The 26,415-nt window shown below is 43.5% G+C and overlaps 1 protein-coding gene across 8 annotated transcripts in view; it reads right to left on the bottom strand.

The window, feature by feature from the left end:
- CELF2 (CUGBP Elav-like family member 2) overlaps positions 1-26,415 on the bottom strand; it is an 812,543-nt gene that overhangs the window by 298,215 nt on the left and 487,913 nt on the right. For 3 of the 8 annotated variants that reach the window (XM_055331572.1, XM_055331571.1, XM_055331573.1), the window contains exon 1: positions 6,586-6,700. The exons of 3 other annotated variants lie outside the window; for them this stretch is intronic. In XM_055331572.1, coding sequence (XP_055187547.1) covers positions 6,586-6,659 — 74 coding nt within the window. In that variant the 5' untranslated portion in view covers positions 6,660-6,700. Of the gene's footprint in view, positions 1-6,585; positions 6,701-11,247; positions 11,336-19,118; positions 19,224-26,415 lie in introns of those variants that run through there. 2 more of the 8 variants (XM_055331574.1, XM_055331576.1) reach the window with 2 other exon arrangements.

Genomic DNA, 26,415 nt, shown 5'->3' with positions numbered 1-26,415 from the left:
TCTGACCTTAAGTAAAAGGCCATCGGAGTCTGGTAGAGAAGTTCGGAATAACAAACCCAAATGATATTTTAGTCTAAATACAGCCTAAACTTAATTTACATAAATCTTCAGGAGGAAAAAAAATGGGTCTAATAATTTGCTGGCAAGTTGGCTCTGAGGCATTCATTCAAATGGAGTAATTAAAATTTAACCAAAAACGGAATTTGTACTCATCTGTCATTTTGAGAGCCGTAGGATTACATATTTATTAGCATTCCATTTTAAAGGATCAGCTGATTTTAAAGTATCACTCTCCGTATCTGAACATAATATACAATCTGCAGTTCATAAAACAGGCCGTTCATAAAACTCCGAGTGTAGCTCTGTGAACGTGTAAATCTCAAATATGCTCACCACGCATTTCCACCACATAACTGGAATTGTATTTCTATAAAACCAGTTGGAGTAATCACTTTCTGTCGTGATTTAGGACAAATGGGAAGGGCGAACCGGTTCAAAATCTCCCTGTTGCCCCTTTCTTTAAGAGTCCTTTTTAGGAGGAGTCTAACACTCACAGTAAAATGAAAAAGAAATCCCCAGGAGGAGGAGGAGGAGGAGGGGGTGGTGGTGGTTTCCATCCCTTCAGATCTAGATTCAGAGCATGAGACTATTGGATGACACAATTAAACAGTGATGATGCTAAAGGGGAATAATTATTTTACAATTACCTGAGAGCATCACATTTGTGGCGCTAATTAGTTTTTGTTTCCCGCAAAGGTTTTTCCAGGAATGTGCAGCTCCATTTCTCTTAGCTTTAGCAAGAGCTCTCTTAAGAAAAAATAAAAATGCATTTTCTGCACTGCTACACAAGTGGCACACCAGTGACGCCGGCCCGGTTGTATTAGAGGTCCCTCCCTGGTGGGGGAAACAGACACGGGGGCAGGGGAACTTATTGGTGCTAATGAACTGGAAACCATTAGTACTTTCCAGACCCTCCCTTCTGCGGTGCTGTGGCACACATATTGCACGGACAAATAGCTGACTCTTGGTGGTGTCCTAATCTGCAAACCAAAAGCAAAACTGTGAGCCTCCCCTGGAAAAAAAAAAAAAAGAAAGAAAGAAAAAGAAAAACCACCGAACCACAATCCTCCAGAATGAACAGTCTAAATTGGAAATAAAGACTTAGAGTTTGGACGAAGTTCAGCACAGGAAGTGCCACAACATCGGTGCCTTATATGTGTGGCTCCCTGAAACATGTTGAAAATACCAGATTTTCCAGTGGAATGCCAATCAGATAAAAGGATGCTGACAGCATGGTTTAGCAGTTGCGGGGTGCGTTTTTAAAATGTGTTACGATGACATCAGTGACCATGCAGAAGTCTCCATGTAAGCCTTAACAAACAAGTGTTACCCCAAATTCTGGCACAGTAGCTAGATCACGTCATGTGCTGGTTGGAGGACACTCAAGTTTATCCGATGATTTTGCATGCCAAAGTCATACCTGTCATTAATTGGAAGCTCAGCATTTAATCTGTAAGCAACGAAACCACAAGGAAGGGGTAAGGAGAAATGAAAAATTTGTAAATTTCTGTGGAAAAAAAAAGAGAGAGGCAGGGGAAGTAGTTTTCAGTCTTTTATCAAAGACCACATATACTGTTGTTACAGCTGTCGCAGTTTGGGAGGGGGAGACTGCTCGGAGGTAGAAAACATTCTAAATGATCCCATGAAATCTTAATTACCAGCTTTGTATCTGAAAATCTTATCTCCTTTTTTATCTTGTCTTGCAAGGTTCCTATTGCCCCCGTTTCACAGCATCTGATCAACAGAATCCTCGAGTAATCTCAATCCAGGAAATCCCAATTAAACAGCAACACCCGACAATTCACAACACACCTCTAACCCAGATCAAAGATAACATCAGTGTTTCAAAACGCCAACATGGGATGAGTTTTTGGTTTCGGGAAGCAGCTAATGCTAAAATACGTGTTGCTTACTGAGAAATCCTACCTGAAAGCACATGTTTAAAATTTTTCCTTAAAAACCCATATCCTAACTCTTCGAGTGTCTCTCTTTAATCCCTCATGCGGTCATCAAAGAATCAGGTGACAAGTCTCAGTTATCACTCTGTTTTATTACTGGCATTTTCCAAATATAGTTCAAATGCCATCTGGGGGGAAAGAAAAGCAAAAGGGACCCTCATGCTTTGGACCTTCATTTTGCTGGTACCTTGTAAGCCAGAAAATCTTTTTCATCAAAATACATTCTCTTTAATTAACATATGGAATAAGAGTATGGGCTTGAAGCAAATTAGAAAGGCAATTCTGAACAAGTGATGTGTATTTCCTATAATGCTCAACCACTCTCGTGTGGCACAATTTGGGTTTCCTGATAAAACTCTACGTCGAATATTTAATTCACAGTTCTCTCCTGTCTCCCCAACATGTGAACTGGCATTTATATAACACACACACAAGCCAACCAGAGCTTTGCTGTTGACTGCCTATGCGGCATGGGGGAGCACAGAACCTCTTTAACCATGAGCTGTAAAATGGGTATAATATGCCACCTGCACATCTATCGTCAAGGTCAGAGACAGGTAAGTCAAGTGCCCTGGCACACAGTAGGCGTTCAATGAACGACTCATGTTTTTGTCCATTTAAGGAGGGAAGGGGAGAAAGCTAGTAATTGCACTGCCTCCTGGAGGGGTCACATTGCCCCTACAATAGCTTCTCAATCTATAAAATGAGGAAGTTCGACCAGATGGTCTCTAAAGCCCCTTTCAACTTGAACAGTGAAAGTCCCTAGAACCACCTTTCAGTTTAACTGGACACTGACAGACATTTTTCCAGTTTTCCTCACTTGGGAGGACCTAATGAACAAAGATGATGAATTCGCCAAGTTGATAAATTTATATTCAGGACAACTTTTCTTGTTTCCAACAAGGTTAACTTACTGAAGGTGAAAAAAAAAAAAAAAGAAAAAGATTTCATGTTAATTTATTGCTAGCTTCTGGGTGTCTTACTCTAACATCACAAATCTGAATAATTTTAAAGCTGCATCTGTAGATATTTTTCCACCTGAGATTTCTCATTTCCAAGACATCATTTCTTAGATTTTTAAAAATTCTAAAGCAGCTAAAACCCCTAAATACATATGTGATCATTAAAAAGGTTAAACAAAGGGGATCCCTGGGTGGCGCAGCGGTTTGGCGCCTGCCTTTGGCCCAGGGCGCGATCCTGGAGACCCGGGATCGAATCCCACGTCGGGCTCCCGGTGCATGGAGCTTGCTTCTCCCTCTGCCTGTGTCTCTACCTCTCTCTCTCTCTCTGTATGACTATCGTAAATAAATAAATAAAAAAAAATTAAAAAAAAAAAAGGTTAAACAAAGGAAACCCACATCCCCACCCCCACCCCAGACTGTCCCAGTTTAAAATTTCTGAAATCAGTTCCTATTTCTGTTTTCATTATGCTTTGTAGCAAGCGATATTCTATAGCAACACAAGGACAACAAAACATTAGTAGTTAAGGTTATTTAAAAGGTCTATTTCCATTTATAGTTTCAACACTGAACGCTTAAAACGCCAAGACTTTGAAGCATATGTCCTAACAATTCAGACCCATTGCAAAGCCTTATATGATCTGGGCTCTTTAAACACAGGATGGCTCGTGGGGCCATCAAGCATAATAATTCATCTCAAAAGCTATTTGTTCATCTGCCTTGAGGACTCAAACATATTACATCTTGCAAACTTATGTAATATATTCTTGTGGGAAAACGCCATTGAAACTATGTCCTACTGCTTTAGAAAAATCAACACCAGAAAAGCCCCTTTGCTTTATTTAAGTTCCTTTTAGGAATAGGCCAACATCTAGGCGACTGCAATTTAGTCCAAATGGAAATATACCATATGTGACAACCAGTCCCCAAAACAATAAATCTGCACAGCTATCTTCCCAACTGCATGCATATGGCAATAAGATACACTGCTAGGTGGGTTTCAAGCATTTGCAGCTTGTCATATGCCCTCCCACACACCTCTGCTCCCCAAAGATAGTCTGCAATGTGAGTTAATTGCAAACTATTTTGGAAAGCATGCTACAGTACTTTCAGGGCTAAGAAGACGGAATAGCTATCTGGAAACAGATTATTTACAAATCCTCTATTTTTCGGTTTTTTTTGTTTGTTTTGTTTTTTAAAGTTCAATCAAGCAATAGTTGACAAGCACTGAAAAACAATGGGAGTTTGATTCCAAAGGATATCATTTGGAAAGAACTAGCATCTGGGAAGAGAAGTAGGGTAGAAGTTACATATTAGGGTTTGTACAGAAGACGTCGGGGCAGAGATACAAAGGCTCTATTCAGAGCAAACAGTTTGAAAAAGCCACATTCAGCCACCAAAGGAAAAGGACACATTAAACTTTCATAATTCATAATTTGACTGACAAGAGACAGCATCTTTCGGAGACCATTAACACATTAAATTCACAGAGCATTCATTAGCCATATCATGGTCACCTAAGTAGCAAGGTGACCATAAATTCACTATCACGATCAAGCCAATTCTCTCTCCCAACACTCCTCTAGAGAGCAGAAAGCACAAAACTTTCCAGAGCAAAGGTGCAAACGAGCATTATGTATCTATACAGATACTTATTTCAAGGGGGACAGGACAGAGATCTTGTAAAACAAGTATCATGGGAACGTTACTAATCAAGATTAATTTCCCGGAGAAACTGCCAAAAGGAAATTCAATATTTTAAGTTACGTTATCTGATTATCTTAGTTGGGACAACGAACCCGATCGTGTGTACAGGCAAGTTAACATTCTTCATATCGACTGGAAGGACAACTGCACTTAACTGATTCTATCCTCTCCCTCCCCCCTCCCACCTTTTTATTATTATTATTATTATTATTATTATTATTATTATTATTTGAAAACCTAGGGACTCAAATAGTTGGCCACTGAGAGTTTCTCAAAAATCTCTCAAACTCGTAACATTTAACATGCTAGAAAATGAATCCAGCACCGTAGGGGAAAGTTGCCAGAGAGATGGATCATAAAGCTCTGAATGGCCTACAAATTGCAAAGTGTAGGGTAAGGTGCCGGAAAGAATATGGATGTGAAGTCCCATAGCGGGTGGAATCAGGAAACATTTTATAGGAACTCTTACCAAGGATAACAGTCTTTTTTTTTTTTTCCTTTTTCCACTAGATTAACTGCAGCCCAGATTCACTGGCAGTTTTCGTGCCTGGTAAGAGAGAATTTTCTGCATTCCAAGTCTAAAATGGACACAGACCTTTCAGACTCGCCCTGGCAAGCCTTCTAGGTTTCTTTTTCACAACACGACTGAATACAAGTGGGTGCCACGGACTCCACAGCGCCTGAGCTGAGGGGAGAAACTTCCCTGTCGACACTAACGAGCCAGAGAAAAATCAGATAGACTTTCCCTTTCTCAAGATCCCAGCTCTCTACTTCTCCCGATAAACTTTCCACCCTAGTTTGGCGACACGTAAAACAACCAGAATCACATTAATTATTAAATTAGAGACCGCATCTCAGACCAACCACCATGATTACGTAAAAATTACCTCTAATTTCTGCAACAGAGTACACCGGGGGCTATTTTAATGCTTTATAATTATCCATCCTCCTCCTCCCGCCCCCCCCCCACCTTCCCCCCCACCCCCCACCCCTTCTCTCCCTGCACTCTTCCACCACCGGAAAGGGATCTTTGCAAATGCAAGTCGGAGGAGCGGGGGATTCGGTAAGAAGGGATCTTTAAATGGGCCACCAGGGCTCCGTCAGACCCGCATTTCAAATGACACGAGCGTGCACGCGCGCACCCCGCCCCGGGACGCCGCGCCCCGCTCGCCGGTCCCCGCCGGTCCCCGCGCCCCTTGCACCCCGGCGCCCCGCTCGCCGGTCCTCGCACCCCCCCCCTGCACCCCTGCGCCCCGCTCGCCGGTCCCCACACCTCCTGCACCCCTGCGCCCCGCTCGCCGGTCCCCGCGCCCCTTGCACCCCCGCGCCCCGCTCGCGGGTCCTCACCTGGTCCCCCCTCCCTGGCACCCGCACCTGCGCCCTCTGCACCCTGCGCCCCCCTCACCAGTCCCCGCACCCGCTGCACCCCCGCGCCCCGCTCACGGGTCCTCACCCGGTCCCCCCGCTCCCTGGCACCCGCACCCCCTTCACCTTGCGCCCCGCTCGCCAGCACCCGCACCCCCTGCACCCTCTGCACCTTGCACCCCGCCCGCCGGTTCCCGCACCCCCTGCACCTTGCACCCCGCCCGCCGGCACCCGTACCCCCTGCACCTTGCACCCCGCCCGCCGGCACCCGCACCCCCTGCACCCCCGCACCCCGCGCCCCGCTCGCCGGTCCTGACCTGGTCCCCCCGCTCGCGCGTGTCCGCCTGGAGCCCACGCCCAGCCTGCCGGCCCCCGCCCCGCCCGGCCCCGGCCCCCGCGCCCCGCGCCCCGCCGCGGCCCAGGACCCCAGGGAGGCGCCCGCCCGGGGCCCGCCGCCCGCTCCCGCCGTCCTCGGGGCTCCGGGGAGGCGCCCCGGCGGCAGCCGCCCGGCCACGCGTGCCCGGGCCCCCACTCACATTCTGTCGGGAACTAGCAGGCGGCCCTCGACCATCATGTCCGGGAGGAAATCCAGCTTGAAGGCAGAAGTCATGGTCTCGGCGCGCGGAGGCTCCGCGCCGGGGGCGGCGGGGCGGGGCGGGGCGGGGGGCGCGCGTCCGAGCGGCCGCGGCGGCGAGACGGGCAGGGGCAGGTGCGCGCGGCCTCCCGGCGGCCGCCCGAGCGGCACTTGTCACATTCTCTCGCTCCCGCCCTCCGCCAATCCCCGCCGGAGCCCCGCGGCCGGCGCCGGGGCTGCGGAGCGCCAGGTGCGGCGAGCGGAGGCGGAGGCGGAGCTCCGCGCCCGCCGCGCCGCCGCTTAACCCCTGCGGGCCCGCGCGGCCCCCGGAGGGGGGGGAGGGGGAGGGGGAGGGGAGCGGAGGGGAGGGGACGGGGGGGAGGGGGAGGGCGGCCGGCTGGGCTCACCAGCTGCAAAACTAGCCCGACTTTCCTGGGGTCCCCAGCCTCGGGCCGGTTGCGCTCAGTTCCCCGTTCGCACGGCGCCCGGCGCGAGGCCCGAACCGCCGCCCTAGCGGATCCGGTGCCACCGTAGCGCCCGAGCCCGGGTCACCCGGCGGCCGAACCCCAGCAGCTGCCGGGCCGGCCGGCCAGAAGCGGGCCCCTCCCGAGGGCTTGCTGGGCCCGGGCCTCCCGCCTGTGCGATGTGCTTGCCACCGGCAGGAACAATGATAACTGATAACAGCATCCGTGGGTTAGCCCAGGGAAAGACCCGATAAACGGCCCAGGTGACACTTGGGGACTTAGCTCAAGGCTTTCAGGACAAAGAGGACTCGCGTCTGCACGCGATTGCATTTCCCTTGTATCCTCTATGCAAACGGAGAAGTTCGGAGAAGGCTCTGAATATGGGAGTCACGGGAATCACGTTTTCTTAAAAAAAAAAAAAAAAAAAGAAAGAAAGAAAAAGAAATCAGATCTGTCATTTTCCAGTATTGAAGGAAATGACCGAGAACCAGCGGCGACTCTGCTAGAAGGAAGGCTGGGAGATCTCTAATGTGGTGGCCATGAAGCTTAAACACCCACTCGAGATTTGGATTTGTGGCTATTTACTAACAGGGATGCAGACGAGGGGCCAAGAGCTCACACGTGAAGAGAAAGAAGCAGGGAGTTTAATTTTCCCAAGTGATTTGCAACCTTCTGGAAGGGTAAAGTACATGGTGGCGGTCTGTCATTGTTTTGTCCTTTGGGCATAAGGATGCAACCGGACTTTTCACCAACCATGTCACAAGTACGGGAAACTTCTTTGTATCTCTGGCGCTGGAGCAGCAATCATAAATTGCACGCCAGAAGTTCACAGCCGGCGCCTTTGGGTAATCACTTTTATTTTGCAATGACATCACACCTGGTGATGTAATCACAGTAGCCCGGAGGGTTAAGCAAGTCGGTCACGTGTGGTTAAAATACATCAGGTGTGAGATGTATCAGACACCATAATCTGGAGAAAGGATCTTTTCTCCCCAACTTCTTGTGTGATAGGAAAACTGACCATCTCTTTGAGATTATGAAGGAGAAGAAGTATTTACATACCAATTTTAAGCCCACATTTCAATTTTAAAACCAGGTTTGATGGACTGAGCAGTATAAAGTAACAGGCCTGGAGTATGCAGTTAAGCCTATACATACCGAATGGACTTGAGTACCTTCTTCTTCAGCTGCACAATATATCTGGCTTTGACCAACACAGTTCCAATTCCAAGACAAAGGTAGGGCTAGGACCACCCTTCCTTTGAAAATACTGCCTTTCTGAGGAACGAGGTCTAGGTTCATAAGGAATCGAAAAACAGAGGCAGGAAAATGAATTCTTAGCTCCAAAATACCCAAAACTTTTCCTGATAGGACTGAGTCCCATTTATTCCCCATCCCTGCTACTACAGGCTGCCTTTGAAATTATAAGAATTTTGTTGGTCTTTCAATAATCTTAATAAAGTAATTAACTGGATAAATGAGACCAACCTTGTCAGTTCTTGGTTTTTCATATATCATTTATATAAATCCCAAATGTACGTAATGAGCTGACTGTGTAACAAATTTATTTTAAGAATGAACAGAGCTGGCCTCCAGAACAGAAGCAGAACACAGCCGCATTAATCAAAAAAGAGAAATATTTTCAGATCAGCTGTGGAATAAAGCTACATATCTACATTCTATAAGTTAGAAAAAAAGCTTCATTAACATGTACACTTCTGAAATATTTATTTTCTCCTTAATTGCATGTGAATTAGTTGGGAGAAGCTGTAGGGAAGCCCTCTTACTGACTTAAGCCTTCTCAGCAGTTTGTTAAATTCTAGCCTCAAATCCCTTGAGGCAATAGTGGATTCAAAGCAGCTTTTAATCATACTATAAGGAGGGTGAAGTAGTATGTAAGTAGGTCATAGAGAAAGAATTACAAGTGCATAGGTTATTGCCTTCTTCAGCAACTACCGTGTACCCGAGTTTTCAAAGCACGTTTGCTTTTGGCATGTAAAGTTAGAAGCAAAACCAGAGTCAAATGCAAGAAGAAAACTTGCTCTTACATGGGATATCGGGACAATGTGAATCCAAGGAACGCTTATGGAGTGAAGCCGTGTTTAAATAGTTTGGCTGCCAAATACATAAATAACACGATGATTGTACAGGTATTGATGTAGGTGCCAAAGAGAAACAAAATACACACATACACACACCCCATAGGGTGTTGTTTCCATGATCATAGCACACGCACAATAGCCCTTTTAAAAAATACAAATTTCAAAAGCTCTCTAGTCTAAAAACGAAAACAAAACAAAAACACCCAACCAAATACCACCTGATGAAAAGCGTAAATCTCTCGTTTTCACTGCTTTGGCAGAAGGAAAAAACAAAATCTAAAAACAACTCAATGGGGCCCCTTTTTTAATTTTCATGCAGTAATGAGCCATCAGGTATCATGTTTTGGCAGTTGGTGTTATTTGGCAGACAGCTCCACTGGGCCGCTGTTGAACACTTGGGTTCAATGGAGCTATTTTCTAGCCAAGGATCTTATCAACAGCACTGAAAAGGGATGAGGCCATCAGCGGGCCCCTCTCGTGGACATGACCTGGTTGGTGACACCACTGCGTGCTGACATAACTGGGGACGGGCCTCTTGTGGACAATGAAGGTTCCTCATAGTTTTAGCTTCATTGTGGAAAAACCTTAAGCTCTTCCCTAGGCCCATCCCCCTACCTTCCCTAATTGTCTATTTTTTTTTTTTTAATCAACTTGCTATTCATTTCCCAAACAAAAGGCAATTCAAGAATTGGAAGCACTTCAAGGGAAAGTTTCTGAATGACCTCATTTTATATGAGGCCTTCCAAGGCGATCGGGTGCACTGTGCTGTTTCAGCAAGCCGCTTCCCCCCTCATGCCTCATCTCAAACGGAGTTTTCTGCAATGGTCATTGTTTGAGCGCTGAATTATCACTGGCATTAAAAAAAGCCCACAAACCTCTCAATAGAAACGGCGTGCTAATAAAATGCATTTGTGCACAGAGTACACACTGAGGGAACACTGAGGACTCTATCCCTGCCACCCCATTCCATCAATGAGCCAGAATATAGTCCCTTGGTTATACAGCTTTCAACATGTTTGCACCAAGTTTATACCATAACTTAGAGACTGAGTGCCTGATACATGGTGATTTGTGTTCATAAGCAAACAATTTTTCTTCCGTGCAGACCTTGTATATTTAATGACAAATTTCCATTTTTTAATTGTTTCTATACACGTCACACATGGCAATCTGCTTAAAAGCAGACTATCAGCTATGTTATTGCAGATGTATCACTACTGTTCCATCTACTCAAAAAGCCTCCTTCACAAAAGGGTCGTTCCCCACCTTACCCCCCCCCCCCCCCCACACACACACCTCACTTCTGGCTCACCATTACGAACTGGAATCCAAAACATCTTTCCCCTATCACATTTTCAAATTCAAATTTTATTAACATAGCTGTTCCGGCTTTTTAAAAAAAAAATAATGTGTTCAGAGCCATTTGGAGCAAGAAATACAGGCCCTATAAGGGGATTTCCCATCATTTCTAGCCAATAAATTTGAAATCCACATGAATTTTAAGTACCTGAGAGAGTATCTGACTTTGTGGCCATGTGTTTGCTCTTGGCTTCCTCTAGTTTCATTAGCAACTTGCAAAAATAAACAATGGTGTTCTGTATGTGCTTGAAAAAAGCCAGACAGATCCTTAAATGATACATTTAAATTATATCTTTTCTTCATTCCATAAAGGTATCCCTTAAAAAATACTTATGTCGCTAATCAGAAATTTAAAATGATCACTTTATCATCCACCAACGCCCTCTGCCACCAGCCCCACCCCACCCCACCCCGCCCCTATTTTCAATTGAAAGCTTCTGGAACGGTGACTTTGTCACATTCCTAAAATGACTTAAGTAAAATTAAATGCCAATAAAGATGAAGTAGTTATTAAAGTCTTATTTTACATTTTTACGGGAATTTTAAGTAGTCACTCTCCCTTGAGAACAGCTGCTACTGGCTTTTTGCAATCTTGTGTTTTTCTGAATCTGTTTTTAATAGAGCTAAAAGACATAATGGTGAATTTATCTTCCTTCTGAAGAGGCCCTCACCAATGAAGATGGTTCTTTGTGTACATACCTTCGTGCTCCGAAATGAGATGCCCCTCTAGAGTTTCCAGAAGCTTCCATTCCCAGGGGATGAAATGCTAACACTGCGGGTCGGTCAGACCCAGAGCCCAACCAGCTCATCACTTCCCTCTCTAACTTGCCCTTGCCCTTGCCTTTCTCCATGGTACCGCTGCCACCTTCTTCGCTTCCCCCTCTTTAGCTTTCTCAGATGGCAGCCAGACAATGCCAGAAGCTTCCCTCTACAGCTGCGTGTCTGAGGAGGCAGGTGACTACCAAAGTGAAGAGAGTTGTGGTTGGTTGCTTATGTGCAAGAGAAATCAAGTTTGCCTCGCCTTGACCAGAGCTGGTTTCTGAACTAGGAACAGCTGTCTGTGGAGTGAGCCATGGGATTCCTTTCCAGACGTTACCAGAGGGCGGGAGGGGGGAGGATGCAAGTCTGTGTCCCATGAAGGAAGGTCGCAGGAGATGAACCCGGGGAAAGTGGCAAAAACGGAAAACAGAGCCAAAAGGGCTGGTGTGGTGATTTGCACCCCAAGGCACCCTGTGAAGACCTCTGAAGGAATGTTCCATTGGCCTCTTGATGATCCCGAGATGGGTCAGGCGACACCAGGTACCCTTATCTGGTGCCAGCCTGGCGGCAGGAAAAGAATTCATACTGATCAGAAGGAGGCGGTTAATTCCCTGGCAGTCTGCCCTCCGGCACCCCCCCCTCCCCCAGGCCCACAAAAGGTTTTCCCGGATTGGCCACAAGTTCTCATCTTACTGTCACGTGTGGTTGGATTAAAAAAAGGAGACACTTCTGCTTGATGAAATTCACCAGCTGAGCAGCAACAGCTGGGTGGGTACAGCGTGGGGTGGACATGAGGTCGGGGGGGGGCAACAGGTGGGGGGGTGTGGAGAAGGAAACGGGGGGCCGGGAGCTTCAAGCCTTGGGGTGGGGCTGTCGGGGACAGATCTGGGCAACTATCAGAACCTCAACTGGGGAGGCAATCTCAGTGTGTTTGTTTTTTTCTAAAATCTTGGAGTGAAGATTCAGAGAGCAAAATCTGGGAGTTCCGTAAAACCAAGCACACGAACCCACTCTACCCGCGATGCTGGAGGATCGCCCGCAGAGGGCTGGGGTCCCCAGGTCAGGGCCCACCTGACAGCGCGCACACAGGCCAGACTCTTCCAGGCAAATGCTACCTTCAAGCTGAGTGGAAAAGACCAGATGATCTAAGAACCAAACCTGTTTGATTCTGCATCTGATTCCGTCAAAGACGGACTGACACCGGCCACGGGACATTTACTTTACCGCTTGGTCAGCCAGACCTTTGTCACACGTGTGGCCATCATTTCCTCGTAGGGACAAATGGCTGAAAGATCAAAATCTACCGTGATCCTCAAGTAAGGAAGTGCGATGTGTTAACCTAATTATTACTACAGCCATTACATAACACAGCTATTAAAACGACATGTAGGTTGAAGATACATTAAGGTTTTGAGTACAGGAAATTTATTTTTTCCCCTATAATATGGTTCAAATCTCTAAGCCATTTTTAGCTCCTGGTAGAGGTTTTTGAAAATCCCAAATGGCTTTTTATTTAAATTTGCTTTTGATTCTAATTCCCCTGAAGTCCATGAGGGCCAAAAAAATAAAAAATAAATAATAGTGTTTTTTTTCTTCCTCTTTAAAAGAACTACCCAAGATCTTCGCGGAAACGTGGCGTAGCTATCTTCCCAAGCTAAGTGGATGTGTTCTATGTTATCTCCACTGCTGAGTGTGAGCCTTGATGTCAACCCGTAGCTCAGTCTCAATACTCTCTGGAGGCTAATAGGTACGTTTGCCCTGTTTCCCAGGAATATAGCGAGAGAGGTGTGAAAGACTTTGGGTCTGGGGTAGAAAGGAGAAGCAGCTAGGGATTTTGTTGTGCTTCATTTTAATAACAGAGATCACTCCAGGGTGTCCTTAGGACACCCACTTTCTCCTCCTCACTCACCCTGCTTTAGGTTCCCCATCCTCTGCACCCCGTTCAACTCCCCATCCTGCATCACACCCCTGATACCTTTCTACCTGCTGTTCTCTCTCCATTTCCTGACTGTTGCGAGTTTCTGGACTGCTGAGACTATGTCTCGTATCCTGCACAAGATATATTTGTGCCTTGATTGGTTACGGTTGCAATAGGACATCTTTTGGCCCCTCTTACAGAAAGTTACCTTTCAACGTCATAGTGCTTTAAAATTCCCTCTTTTGTCTGCCCACTCCTATTCCCATTGTGCAGCTTAAAGCCTGAGAAAAGTGAGGCACAGGATGCTTTAGCTCAAAGACCTCATGAACTGGAAGGCGGATGAGTGAGGATGGAGGCGGAGGTGTTACAAGTCAGAAGCAAATGCCACTGTGATTTTTCCTTTCATATTCATTATTTTTCTTTTCTTACTGTACAGCTTCCTTAGTGGCAAAATTCTGAGGTGTCTACAAATCAAAGACCGTGGTGGAAATGCAGCACCGAGGAAGAGATGGCTTTTAAAGTGTCAGGTATTCATTAGTTATGCTTTCAGGTAGGCAGGGAAGGCATCTGGCCGAGTCCTGAGTTTGAATCCCTCCCACCATATGAGCTGTGTGTCCCCAGGCCTATTACTTAACTTTTCTCTGTCTCAGTTATCCACCTTTAAAATGGTGATAACATAACTACCTCCAACTCTTGGATGCCAGTGAGGATTAAATTATACAAAATTTTAAAAACCCGCCTAATGTAGTGCCAGGCATAGACTGTTCATAAATTTTGGTTTTATTCCTTACTTCCAATCATAATCCACTCTCCCCATACACCCCCAGTGCCCCCCACCCAAATCTCTGTTTAAACCTGGAACTGGCAGGTGGAAAGGAAAAGAGAAAGCCAGTTCTAATCCTATTGTTCTTGTAGCGTTAAAGTTTCACGGACACTTCCACTTCTAAGGCCACCAGCCTGACCCAGAGGGAAGAAGAAGGCTGCGGTTTACAGAGAGAAGCCACTGAGCAGCCTGGGGATTGGGGTGAGGTCTCCATCCCTTTTCATCAGGTCAGTTTCCAAAGAGAGGGTCCAAACAAGTCCTATTTGCTGCCACCAGGAACTTAGGCCTCTTACCGCCAACCCCGAGAGTTCCCATTTTCAGAGATGCTTCCTGAGTCATCTCTGAATGAATGGGTAAGCCATCCACTTCACAGAGCCCGAAAGAGAGCAGGGGTTCCCGACCAAGCTATACAGGAAGCAAGAAATGATAAAGATCAGGATATAGTGGGGCCTGCAGCCCTGGTGATACCGAGATCAGCTTTACAAGAGGGTGAGCAGCATCGGAGCCATGTCTACAGAAGGTACAACTGTGCCCATTCTAGTTAGTTCCCACACCAGCCAGCAGTGCCATCCAGAAGTTCAACATGGACTTTTTTTTTTTTTTTAACCAATTGCAGTCACAGCCTTTCTCAAGACAGGGATGAAAAAAGCCACCATGTCGTAGATGTACGTGTCATCGTTATGACTATAAACCTCAAGCTCTCCTTGACCAAGACAACAAAGTTTGTTGAGCTGAATACTTTCACGGGGAAAATTCTAGTTTTCCTTTTTTTCTCTGAGGGCATGCTGGCAAGCTCTGCTTTATAAACTCCAGTGATTCATCAGGTTCCCAAGCAGCCAATCATGGGCGGGTCAACTTGGAATGGGCTGAGGTGGCAGCTTTGAGCCGCCCTGGTAATACATGTCACTCTGGGCTGGTGTCATCTCCCCACGGACGCCATTTCCTGTTAACCGTGATGGTCTTGACATAGGAGAAAATGTGCTGAGATCAGTCACGGTCAGAAAAAAAGCTACAGAGCTGATGAGCATACCTGTGCATGATAATCCCTAATGACACTGCATGAAGCAAAAGGCTGTGCTGGGGAGGGAAAGGGTATCTCATCCCAAATCAGGGTTTCCCAGCACATTTCTGAGTTGAGTGGAGGTGCACGTGTGTGTGCACTCTCTCTCTCTCTCCTCCCCCCTCCCCCCATGTACATCTAGCTTCTGTGTCACTCCCATCTCTGTAGACTGCGACCATGTGATTGGAAAGGTGCTTCAGCTCCAGGACACTTCATTTCAGTCCCTAATGGGCGACAACATTAAAGCCTCACATATGCTCTCCTTCCTCTGACACCGTCTTCCCAGTGTCAGTTAAGTAAAATGCCACAAATTTCAGTTCTCTCCAAACCACTGCCTTGTCTTTCCTACACAAGGGAAGTCACTGTGAGTTCAGAAAAGCTCCCAACGCCAAGAACCATCAGGGAGGCAATAGGCTTGGGAAGGGGGGCACCCGTCCCTCTCAACCACCCCTCCAGGAATGACCGGAGTGTAGAAAGAAATTCAGTGAAGGCTGAGAGAGGTGAACCGAGGCATTGCTGCAACTGAATGGACCCTCCTGTCCTTGCTCTTACTCCTTCTGGAAGAGCGTGCAGATGAATGCTATGGAGCTGGGGAGATGCCGATGAACGAAGCACGTTCTGTTAATGACTCTACAGAAATCTCCATACGGGAAATGAAGGGTATGCTTTGCATCTATAAATTCTGGCCCCTTAAATTCAGAACCACCATTCCCACCCACATCACCCTCCTCCCTCTGCATGTTACCTATCCAGGGTGTTTCCAGGGCTGAGCGGCAATGAACTTTCCATCAGCCACCTTTTCACCTAATTAACCACCACCCCCCCATGACAATAATTGGTATTGAGTCACCCTTTGAATGACTTCCTAGGAATTCAAGCACAATCTGCACTTGCCATAAAGTTCTAGATCTGAATATTAATCAAATGCTCTCCTTTGTTTTTCAGCCCCAAAGGGGTATTTTGCAACTGCACACACTCCTATTTTAAGAAAGAAAAAAATGTGAGGTTTCATTTTTGACAAATAAAAGAGTACTAATACACTGAGCTTATAGATCTCAGTCTGTGGTCTGCTGAACACATCTATGTGAGTCTTTCCAAGGCTCGGGTGCGAAGGGACTCTGGATGCAATCGTTACTCTATTAAAAGAAGCCATTTTCCCCATTTGAATCTTTTGCTGTTCCTTTTCTGCAAGTCTCGGCTTCGAATTAAAATTTACTTTGACATTTGTTTAGGTCACTATGGAGGGGCATCATCGCACATGGAGGCTAATGGCAGGGTGCAGATTACATTTCTTCTATACTGCTGCGGAATTAGATGCAGACAAGTTTGCCAACTTCAGGCAACCTCACACCATCCCCATCAGGCTAAAGGAAAGGATATCTTCGTGCTGGACCCTGGAGTAGGGGGTCCCCAAGTTCAGAAAGCTGATGGTGGATCAAACCACAGGAGAAGCAAAATAAGAAAGGATTTCCCTTGTTCTTGGACCTAATTATGACCACCCAGGGATTAAAGTGAATGGATCACAAGTAAATAATTGCAATATAGTCAAAAATTCAACATGGAGGCTTCCAAGTTACTTCTTTATTTCAGCGTGCTACTGACAAGCAGCTAGGGAGCACAGAGGACCACTTTTCTCCCAAACTGCAAAAAAAAAAAAAAAAAATTGCTTTGCAGCCTTTGTTTGGAATAAAAATTTCCCATGAAAGCAGAATCTAGGTGTGCTGGTAACAGTGGGCTTCAGATATAAAGCTTCGTCAATTACCTTTTATGAGCTCATCCTAAAAGCAATTATTGGCATACCCGATGGAATGAGCAGTTCAGATCCCATTGGAAATAAGAGAACATAATAAGTATGCATTTAAAATCCACTCTATTCACAATGGATAACTTTTGAAATATTATTATACTACAGATACATTTTGGGTCCACCCAGGCTCTGAATACAGTCAACAGAAAATTGATACTTGAGAATGCAATTTATTTACCCCAAAACATTAATTTGAATGGTTTGGAATTAGATATTTCATAACACTTCACCTTGAGTTAAAAAAAAAATAAAATGCATTGTCCAAACTCTAAAAAATGGTTAATGTTCCATAACTGTGTTTTTGTAAGGAATGCATTTTGTTCCTCATGTACTGAGAGCATCACTAATTTGAACCACAATACAATCCAAGAGGAAATATATGTAACTAAATATCTAAAAAAAAAAAAATTTTTTTTTGTCCTTTCAAATGATCTCCCTTTTGTGTTTAAAAATTAGGTCCTTAATCTTCCTTTATAAATTTACTAGTATTTTTTTTAATATATTGCTGTGGCAGGAACAACTAATTAAACCAAACACTAAAGTGTTAGATAAGATAAATTCTTTAAAGAAACCAACCTTAGTAAGATGATTTTCATGTAAATCAATGACCACCGAATATTCGAGGACCCTTTCTTTCACATTAAGCATGAGAATAAGAATGGTTTCAATATTTGAGAAGTTTGAAACAGATTTTCTCTTTTTTTTCTTTTTGAACTCTGTTTTCACCTTAGAAACCAATGCTTATGCTACAAAATGAAAGATTTTCGAAGACATGAGAAACGTTTGCCCTGCATAAAAATGCATTTTATGAGCACATAACCATATATCAAAAATCAATATATTCCATGGAGACCTTTAACTTGATAACTTAAATAGGCTATGGAACAATAGTTTGTGACCAAAATTCTCAGGGCAAAAGTTCTCACGTGTCCTTGAATTTCGAAACTGTTTATCTACCTGGATGCCAAAAGAAGAAGTAGAGGCTAGAAATAACAATTTACTTAAATATTAGAAATATTCCCCTTAACTTCTATTTCATCCTTATGTTCCGTGAGTCCACCAAAATAGGCAAATTTAACCGCCCCCCCCAGCATTAAACACTGTAGAGGCATGTCTGATAACAAGGTATTTGCCAGAATGATAATGGTATTACAAGCAGTCTCACTCAATACATTTCTTTCTGTAGTTAACAGAGAGGTAAGCAATAAATCTCTAACTTAATCCAACCAACATAGCTGCAAAATGCAAAAAGCTTTATGAATGATAGATATTAAATTTTTTTAAAAGCACAAAACCACAAACAAGCAGTTCTAAAAGCCCTTCATTCTGTAGTCTATACAAACAAGATTGAAGCAGATAAAAAGGGTGTTGAGAAAGAAAAAAAAAAAAAGCCCCAGACATGCATTAAGCTAGTTTGACAGCTCCATTGTTCAACCGGTCCCATTGTCAGACCCAAAGATGTATTCAGTGCTACAATGTCTGCTAGCAAATAAACAAAAGACTACATTTTTCAAAGCAGGATGCCAATTCTATCATAATTCTTTCTCTGCTTCCCGAAAGGTCAGTGGTGGCTCATTCTTGGTATGTGATCGAACCCTAACACAGATGCAAGAAACAAATATTTGCTTTCAATACAGAGGGACCCAGGACCCCATGCATGAACAGAGGTCTTTAAACAGGTACACATTTTGGCAAACAGGATAAAGTGATCCAAACCTGGTAACACAGAAGGACTATTTAGGTAGGCTAAGTCCAGATTAGAGCGGTATTTGGAACGCAAGTCTAATATGGAGTCTCCTTAGCTCCTTTTTCGGTGATTATTCCATGCAGAGTGCATGATAATGAGAGGCTGAGACATTGCAAAGGAAAAGACAAACCAAGAGCCAGATTCCGAGCCTTTAAAATTATCCACTGGCCACTCACAAATAGCAGGGAACAAATACATGATATGCTTTCAAAAGGCAACGGGTGCAAATATAACTCGCGCTGGGCAGTCCTTTCCTTTCTCTCGCTGGCTCCCTTTCTCCCAGTCCCTGGTCTTGATTTTGTTTCTCTCTCTCTCTCTCTCCCTCTCTCTGTCTTGATTCTTTTTCCCCCCCCTCTAAGATAAGGAAGCTACTTGATGCTGAGCATGATTATTGTCTCCGGCAGCTCTAGAAACTAGAAAAAGCACACATTAAAAACAAAGGACACAACAACATACCTTAAAAGCAGCTCCTCATTTCTCATAGTAACAGCGGATTTGGGACAGCGCATGCTTTCTACACTGATACACTGGTAGTCTCCACAAAAGCCAGTTCAGAAGTGCGCTCAAACATCAATGCCACAGTAGCTGTTCACTAATGCGCTCTCTCTCTCTCTCTCTTTCACTCTCTCTCTTCCTCTCTCCCTCTCTCTCTCTCTCTCTTTCCCCACTCTCTTCTCTAGTCAAATTCTGAATGGTGGAGCAAAGAGGTTCCTGCAGATTCACTAAGTAGAAATAATCCTCTCTGACAAGTTATGTTGTCTGGGCATATTTTTACATTAATACACTGTGCTGCCTATAGGGGTCTTGTTTGCATTCACTCAAGCCTGCCTGGTGTGAGTTCTCCTAATTACCATCTTAAAAAATTGGAAAGAAAAAGAAGGAACTCATTTACCTTTTTCTTAGACATAGAATAGCCAAGCCAATGCCACATTTTCTTTTTTGCTATATCAACTATCAGCAGGCATCGCAGATGACTACCAGAGGATTTGGATAGGTCAGTGTGCTAAAAAGGATTTTTGCTTCTCTTTTCTGGGACACTGAATTCACAGTTGGATTCATCTATTCCTTTCCTCTTGTCCTCGGGAAGAGTGACAAGGTCAAGACCCTTAGCCCCACCCTGGGTCATGGATGCAGAAGATAGAGATTGGGGGACTTGGAAATATTTTAACTCTGTGCACACCAGAGCTCTTGCAATCAGAGCAGGATTCACCTGAAGCAGGACATCCAAAGGAGGCAGGCAATGCAAAGATTGTTTGGTCATATTGAAGTCCTAGTTGACACCGGAGCATCATCCTCAAAAGACCAATTAGATATTCTTTTCCAAAATCGGAAAAATCAGCTGCCCCTACTTCATTATACTCAACGGGCTTATTAGATACAGTCAGCCAGGGAAATACGCATTCTACTTCTGTTTATCAGAACTAGAAGAATTCCATACAGATTAGCCAAGTAGAACAGCAGGTTAAACACACAGAGAAAAGACGAGATGCTACGGACGGAACAGTCAGTTGTCCAAAAGTGCAAACTAAGGCATCATTCTGTGTGCTCGCAGGAAGCCAAGAATGCTCGCGGTGGGTATGGAACAATGCAGGGCAGAGCCCGAAAAAGAGCTGGATCACTGAATCCTGGATTCTTCACCCCCGGCTCAAAGCATGTCCTTGTCCTTCACTAGCACCCGCCATGAACCTCAGTAATAATCTGGGGTTACAACAGCTGTGGGAATAATAGTGGGGTGGGGAAAATCACGGTGAGCTCTGTATCTCTCTTATTTGAGGAGCTGGAATATAACCCAATATCTTGCTAAGACCTCTGACCTCTGAGCCTAGTCTTGGCCCAGAGCTAGGCAAGTGGAGATGGTCTGGAGGGTGCTGAGGGTTCTTCAATCTACTGCACAGAAATCTCACTTAGTTTTTCAATGGCGCTGAGGACAATAAAAAGCGGCGATTGAGAGCAGTCACCATCCCTATTTCTGGATGACAGGGAGGCAATATGATGGATAACTCGACAAAGGTCAAACGATGAAATAATGCTTGTCCCTAAAACAATCACATTTTTACATTCCCCTCCTTCCTTAGGATTAGGACACATGGAAGTTATAGAGTGAGTATATAAAAATGATTTACCTTGCCAAAGAATGATAGTACTTAAAACCTAAGATGTTCTTTAGAAGCAAGATAAACATCACATACATGAACATGAGACCAGAGAGATCTTGGAGGGAGGGAAAGAGTTGGAGCCATTCCGCTAGTGACCTAGCCTCTCCGTGGCTCTCTTTGACTCCCATTCTTCAATGGGGGGAGAGGGCAACAAATGCTAATTTGTTTAAAGCACCTGAAGATCCTATAATGAAACTGGGGGGGTCCTGTTATTTTAATTTTTATTATTATTTTTTTTGAGGGGAGAGAGAGAGAGAGCGTGAGTGGCAGAAAGAGCAGAGGGAGGAGAGAGAGAATCTCAAGCAGGTTCTACGCCCAGTGCGGAGCCCAAATCTGGATGGATCTCAGGATCCCGAGATCATGATCTGAGCCAAAGTCAAGAGCCTGATACTTAACCCACTGAGCCACCCAGGCACCCCCTATTGATACAAATATTTATAAAAAGTGAAATAAGTGGCCTGACATAGGCCACAGTTGTGTCTCTTAGAGAACGGTAAAACTGTGCTGCTCAGACAAAAAGCTCTTTCCTTAATATTTTCATAAAATTCCTTAAAAATTTTTTAAAATGATTTTTATTGGGATAAAACTGACATACGGTATTAGTTACAGGTATACAACATAATGATTTAATATTTATCTCTACCGCAAAAGGATCATCACAGTGAGTCTCGCTAACATCCATCACCACGCACAATTTCTTTTCAGTGATGAGAATTTTTAAGATTTGTTCTCTTAGCAACTTTTAAATACGCAATGCAGTATCATTAACTGCATTCACCATGCTGTACATTAAATCGACATGGTTTATTTGATAACTGGAAGTTTATTTTGGCCACCTTTCCCACTGTTCTCTGTACTTATGAGTTGAGATTATTTAAATTCCACGCATGACTGAAATCATATGGTATTAGTCTTTTCCACACGTAGCATAATGCCCCTAAGGTCCATCCACGCTGCTGCAAATGGCAAAATTTCATTCTTTTTAATGGCTGAATAATATTCCAATGTGTGCACGTGCACATGGTTGTGTATGTGTACATGTTCCTTACCCTTCATCCACTGATGGACACTAAGGTCATTTCCTTATCTTGGATATTGTACATAATGCTGCAATGAACAGGGGGATACATACATCTTTTTGAGTTCATGTTTTCATTTTCTTCAGATAAATACGCCGAAGTGGAATTGCTGGATCGTATGGTAGTTCTTTTTTTTTTTCTTTATTTTTTTGAGAAACCTCTATACTGTTTCCCTCAGTGGCTGTACCAATTTACTTCCCCACCAACAGCGCACAAGGGCTCCCTTTTCTCTACATCATCTCCAACACTTATTTATTATCTTTTGGATAATAGCCAATCTGACAGGTATGAAATGATATTTCATTATGGTTTTGATTTGCATTTCTCTGGTGATTTGTGATACTGAGCATCCTTTCACGTACCTGCTTCCCTTCTGTGTACCTTCTTTGGAAAAATGTCTATTCAGATTGTTTGTTTGCTATTGAGTTGTAAGAGTTCTATTTGTATTTTGAATATTGACGCCTTATCAGATAGATGATTTGCAAATATTTCCTCCTATTTGGTACTCTGCTTTTTCATTTTGTTGATGGTTCCTTTGCTGTAGAGAAACTTTTTAGTTTGATGAAGTTCTACTTACTGACTTTTGCTTTTCTTTGGCTTTGCTTTTGGTATCAGATCCAAAAAAAAATCATCACCAAGACTAATGTCAAGGAACCTACTGCCTATGTTTTTTTCTTCTAGGAGTTTTATGGTTTCAGGTCTTATATTCAAATCGTTAGTCCATTTAGAGTTAGTTTTTGGGTATGGTATAAAGTAGGGGTCCAGTTTCATTCTTTTGCATGTTGCAGTCCAGTTTTCCCAGCACTATATATTGAAGAGACTCTTCCTCCTTGTATATGCTTGGTTCCTTTGTCATCAGTTAATGAACTCTGTATGTGTGGGTTTATTTCTGGACTCTCTATCCTGTTCCATTTATCTATGTGCCTGTTTTGAGGACACTATCATATTGTTTTCATTGCTATAGTGTTGTAATATAGTTTGAAATCAGGAAGTATGATGGCACCAGCTATGTTCTTCTTTCTCAAAATTGCTTTGTTTATTTGGTGTCTTCTGTGGTTCCATGTAAATTTTAGGACTGTTTGTTCTGCTCCTGTGAAAAATGCCACTGAACTTTTTGGTAGGGATTTCATTGAATCTGTAAATTGTTTAGGGTAGTTTGGGCATTTTACATAATAATTCTCCCAATCCATGATTGTGTCATATCTTTCCATTTATTCGTGTCTTCTTCAACTTCTTTCATCATTGTCTTACATATAGCTCTTTCACTTCCTTGGTTAAATTTATTCCTGGTATTTTATTCTTTTTGATGCAATTTCAAAGAAAATTATTTTCTTAATTTCTCTTCCAGATAGTTCATTATCAGTGTATAAAAACAACAGATTCCTGTATATTGATTTTGTATCCCACGACTTTACTGAATTCATTCGTTAGTTCTAAGAGAACTTTTTTTTAAAGATAGATTTATTTATTTATTTATTTACTTACTTACTTACTTACTTATTTATGAGAGAGAGAGAGAGAGAGAGAGAGAGAGAGAGAGAGAGAGAGAGAAAGAGAGAGGCAGAGACACAGGCAGAGGGAGAAGCAGGCTCCGTGCTGGGAGGCCGATGTGGTACTCGATCCCGGGACTCCAGGATCGCGCCCTGGGCCAAAGGCAGGCACCAAACCGCTGAGCCACCCAGGGATCCCCAAGTTCTTAGAGGAACTTTTGGTGGACTTTTGTGCTTTCTTTATATGAGATCATGTCCTTTACAAATAGTGACAGTCCTACTTCCTTTCCATTTTGGATGCCTTTTATTTTTCTTGCCTAATTGCTCTGGCTAGGACTTCCCATACTATGTTGAACGGAAGTGGTGAGAGTGGATATCCTTGTCTTGTTCTTGATCTTAGTGGAAAAGCTTTTAGCTTTTCAGGATCGAGTATGATGTTAGCTATGGGCTTGTCCTGTATGGTCTTTCTGCTGCTGGAGTATGTTCCTTCTATACCCACCTTGTTGAATACTTGTATACAATTTCTAATCAGGGCTAAACTATGAGGCAAGTACTAATGTATAACTATAATGCATTTGCTTATCCATAAATAGATTCTTAGCATCAGAAGCCAGTGCTGCAGTACATGCAGCTACTCCTATAGGGAAATGAATTACAGATCCACAGATGTAAGGAATGGAAGTGAATCAAACCATTAAATATTTCTATTTTCCCCACTCCCTTTTTAGTCTAGGGACCTAAATAATGAGAAAGCTATTGAGGTAAGACCTTAGAACTTGTCCAAACTCCACTAAGATTAACAGATTGAGGGTCTTACACTTGCTTGTTGTGTGTGCTGAAGTTGGGTTATAAAGGTGAGTGACTAGAAAGAAGATGTCTTATTTCTAACACTTACATATTGTGTGATAAATCTTTGACTCTAAATCCATGGGGATTAATCTCTGCACTTCTTAATCCACCCAAAAGAATAACTTCCCCATAGCTAGTACTTAATAAATGTTAAGTAAAGGAATAAATTTATTTTTCAACTATTGGAACTTTGGGGGAAAGGACCAGTTCATTCTCACAATTCCTTTACGTAGTTTCCTTAACAAATATATGGAAAAGAGCCCACAACAACTCACTTTTAATTCTAATTCACACATTCAGTTGGTATAGCTGACATCACTGATAATTCCTTACATGTTGCTTGCATTCTAAATTTCAGGACCTTTTCACATTTAGCAGTTCATGCAATCCCCATAACAACACTGTGGGGCAGGAGGAACTGGTGCCATTGCCTTCTCAGTTGAAAAAGTTCACACGCAGAAAGTCCGAGCAGCTTGCCCACAGAAAGTGCAATAATGACCGATGTGGGGATTCAGTCTACACCAACCCCTGGGCCCACATTCTTTCCACTGCTCCACAGTGTGATCCAGTGCTTTCACTGTGGCCAGTGGTTCACAGCACACCCAGGCAAGGCATGAGTTGTAAGGAGTATTTAGTGCAATGAACCTTATGCTTTTCTTTTTCTTTTTTTTAAGATTTTATTGATTGATTAATTGATTGATTGAGCATGAACTAGAGGAGGGGCAGAGGGAGAGAGAATCTCAAGCAGAATCTGTGCTGAGTGCAGAGCCCAACATGGGGCTTGATCCCATGACTCTTAGATCATGACCTGAGCCAAAATCAAGAGTTGGATGCTTAACCAACCTAGCCACCCCAGTGCCCTAAACCTTACCTCTTTCTCATGCAATAATAATAAACATAGAAAATAGAGAGCAAATTAATGAAAAACTGACTAAAAGGTTATATTTTGGCAACCAGTATTTACTAATTCCTTTCAAAACTTTATTTCAAATGAAGATTGAGCTGAAACTAGACAGTCTAAGCATTTTGGGGAATGATTTTTTTTGAGGTAATCTACAACAAGAGTTGATTTTTAGCAACCCTGATTATTACTGAATTTGGTTTGCAGGGAAATTTTCTTCAAAAAGATTGTAGCAGTAATTGGCAAAGATTGGCAACAAAAACTTAGTTTACCTCAATATCCTTATATTCCTCCATATATGTTTTTAACTATTTAAATTGAATTTTTAGCTAATTATGAAAACTTGGGGAGAGAAAGCTGAAAAATTCCTGCAATGTGGGAATACAGGAGTGAGCTGAGACTGAGCCAGGTATCTTGACCTTTCTAGATATGAGCCTCCCAAAAATGTTTTCAAGGGTAAATTATGTGTGCCCTTACTTATGTTTCAGGTAATTTCTAGAATTAAAAGCTGAATTTCTATAAATTTTATTTATTTATTTATTTATTTATTTATTTATTTATTTATTTATTTATTTATTGAGACAGAGAGAGAGAGGCAGAGACACAGGCAGAGGGAGAAGCAGGCTCCATGCAGGGAGCCTGATGTGGGATTCGATCCCAGATCTCCGGGATCACGCCCTGGACCGGAGATGGTGCTAAACCGCTGAGCCACCTGGGCTACCCTAAAAGCTGAATTTCTAAATGCAACATTAAAAATGCCAACTTTTTTTTCTGACTTCTATACCTTATCTTTGCACTTTGACATTTATGTTGCAAAGGTAAGTAGAAGAGAGTGTTTCAATGGAAGTGTACAATATGAAGTGTGCTAGAGATGTAGGGCCAGGCAATACAGATTCCTTCTATGATGAAGGATGGGATACTACCAAATTCTATCCTGCTTCTTAGAGTCCCATCCAAAAAGAACAATCTTGGAATATAGAGGCCGCGAGGACATTAAATCTCTTTAGCTGATAGTTTTAGATATTGTCTTAATCCACTTGGGCTGCTAAAACAGAATACTACAGACTGGGCGATTTATAAATAATGGAAATTGATTTCTCACAGTTCTAGACGCTGGCAAGTCAAGGTGCCAGCATGGCCCTTATAGTGAGACCCCTCTTTCTGTTTCATAGCTGGCACCTTCTTGCTATATCCTTAGATGGTGAAAGGAGCAGAGGATCTCTTGGGGGAGGGGGTGTATTTTATAAGAACACTAACCTTATGCCTGAAGGCTCTAGT

This window comes from Nyctereutes procyonoides, unplaced genomic scaffold (assembly GCF_905146905.1).
Source record: "Nyctereutes procyonoides isolate TBG_1078 unplaced genomic scaffold, NYPRO_anot_genome, whole genome shotgun sequence".
In the NCBI taxonomy this organism is placed as follows: Eukaryota; Metazoa; Chordata; class Mammalia; order Carnivora; family Canidae; genus Nyctereutes; species Nyctereutes procyonoides.
The sequence above is the reverse complement of the archived record's forward strand: the minus strand, read 5'-3'. Positions and strand labels throughout refer to the sequence as shown.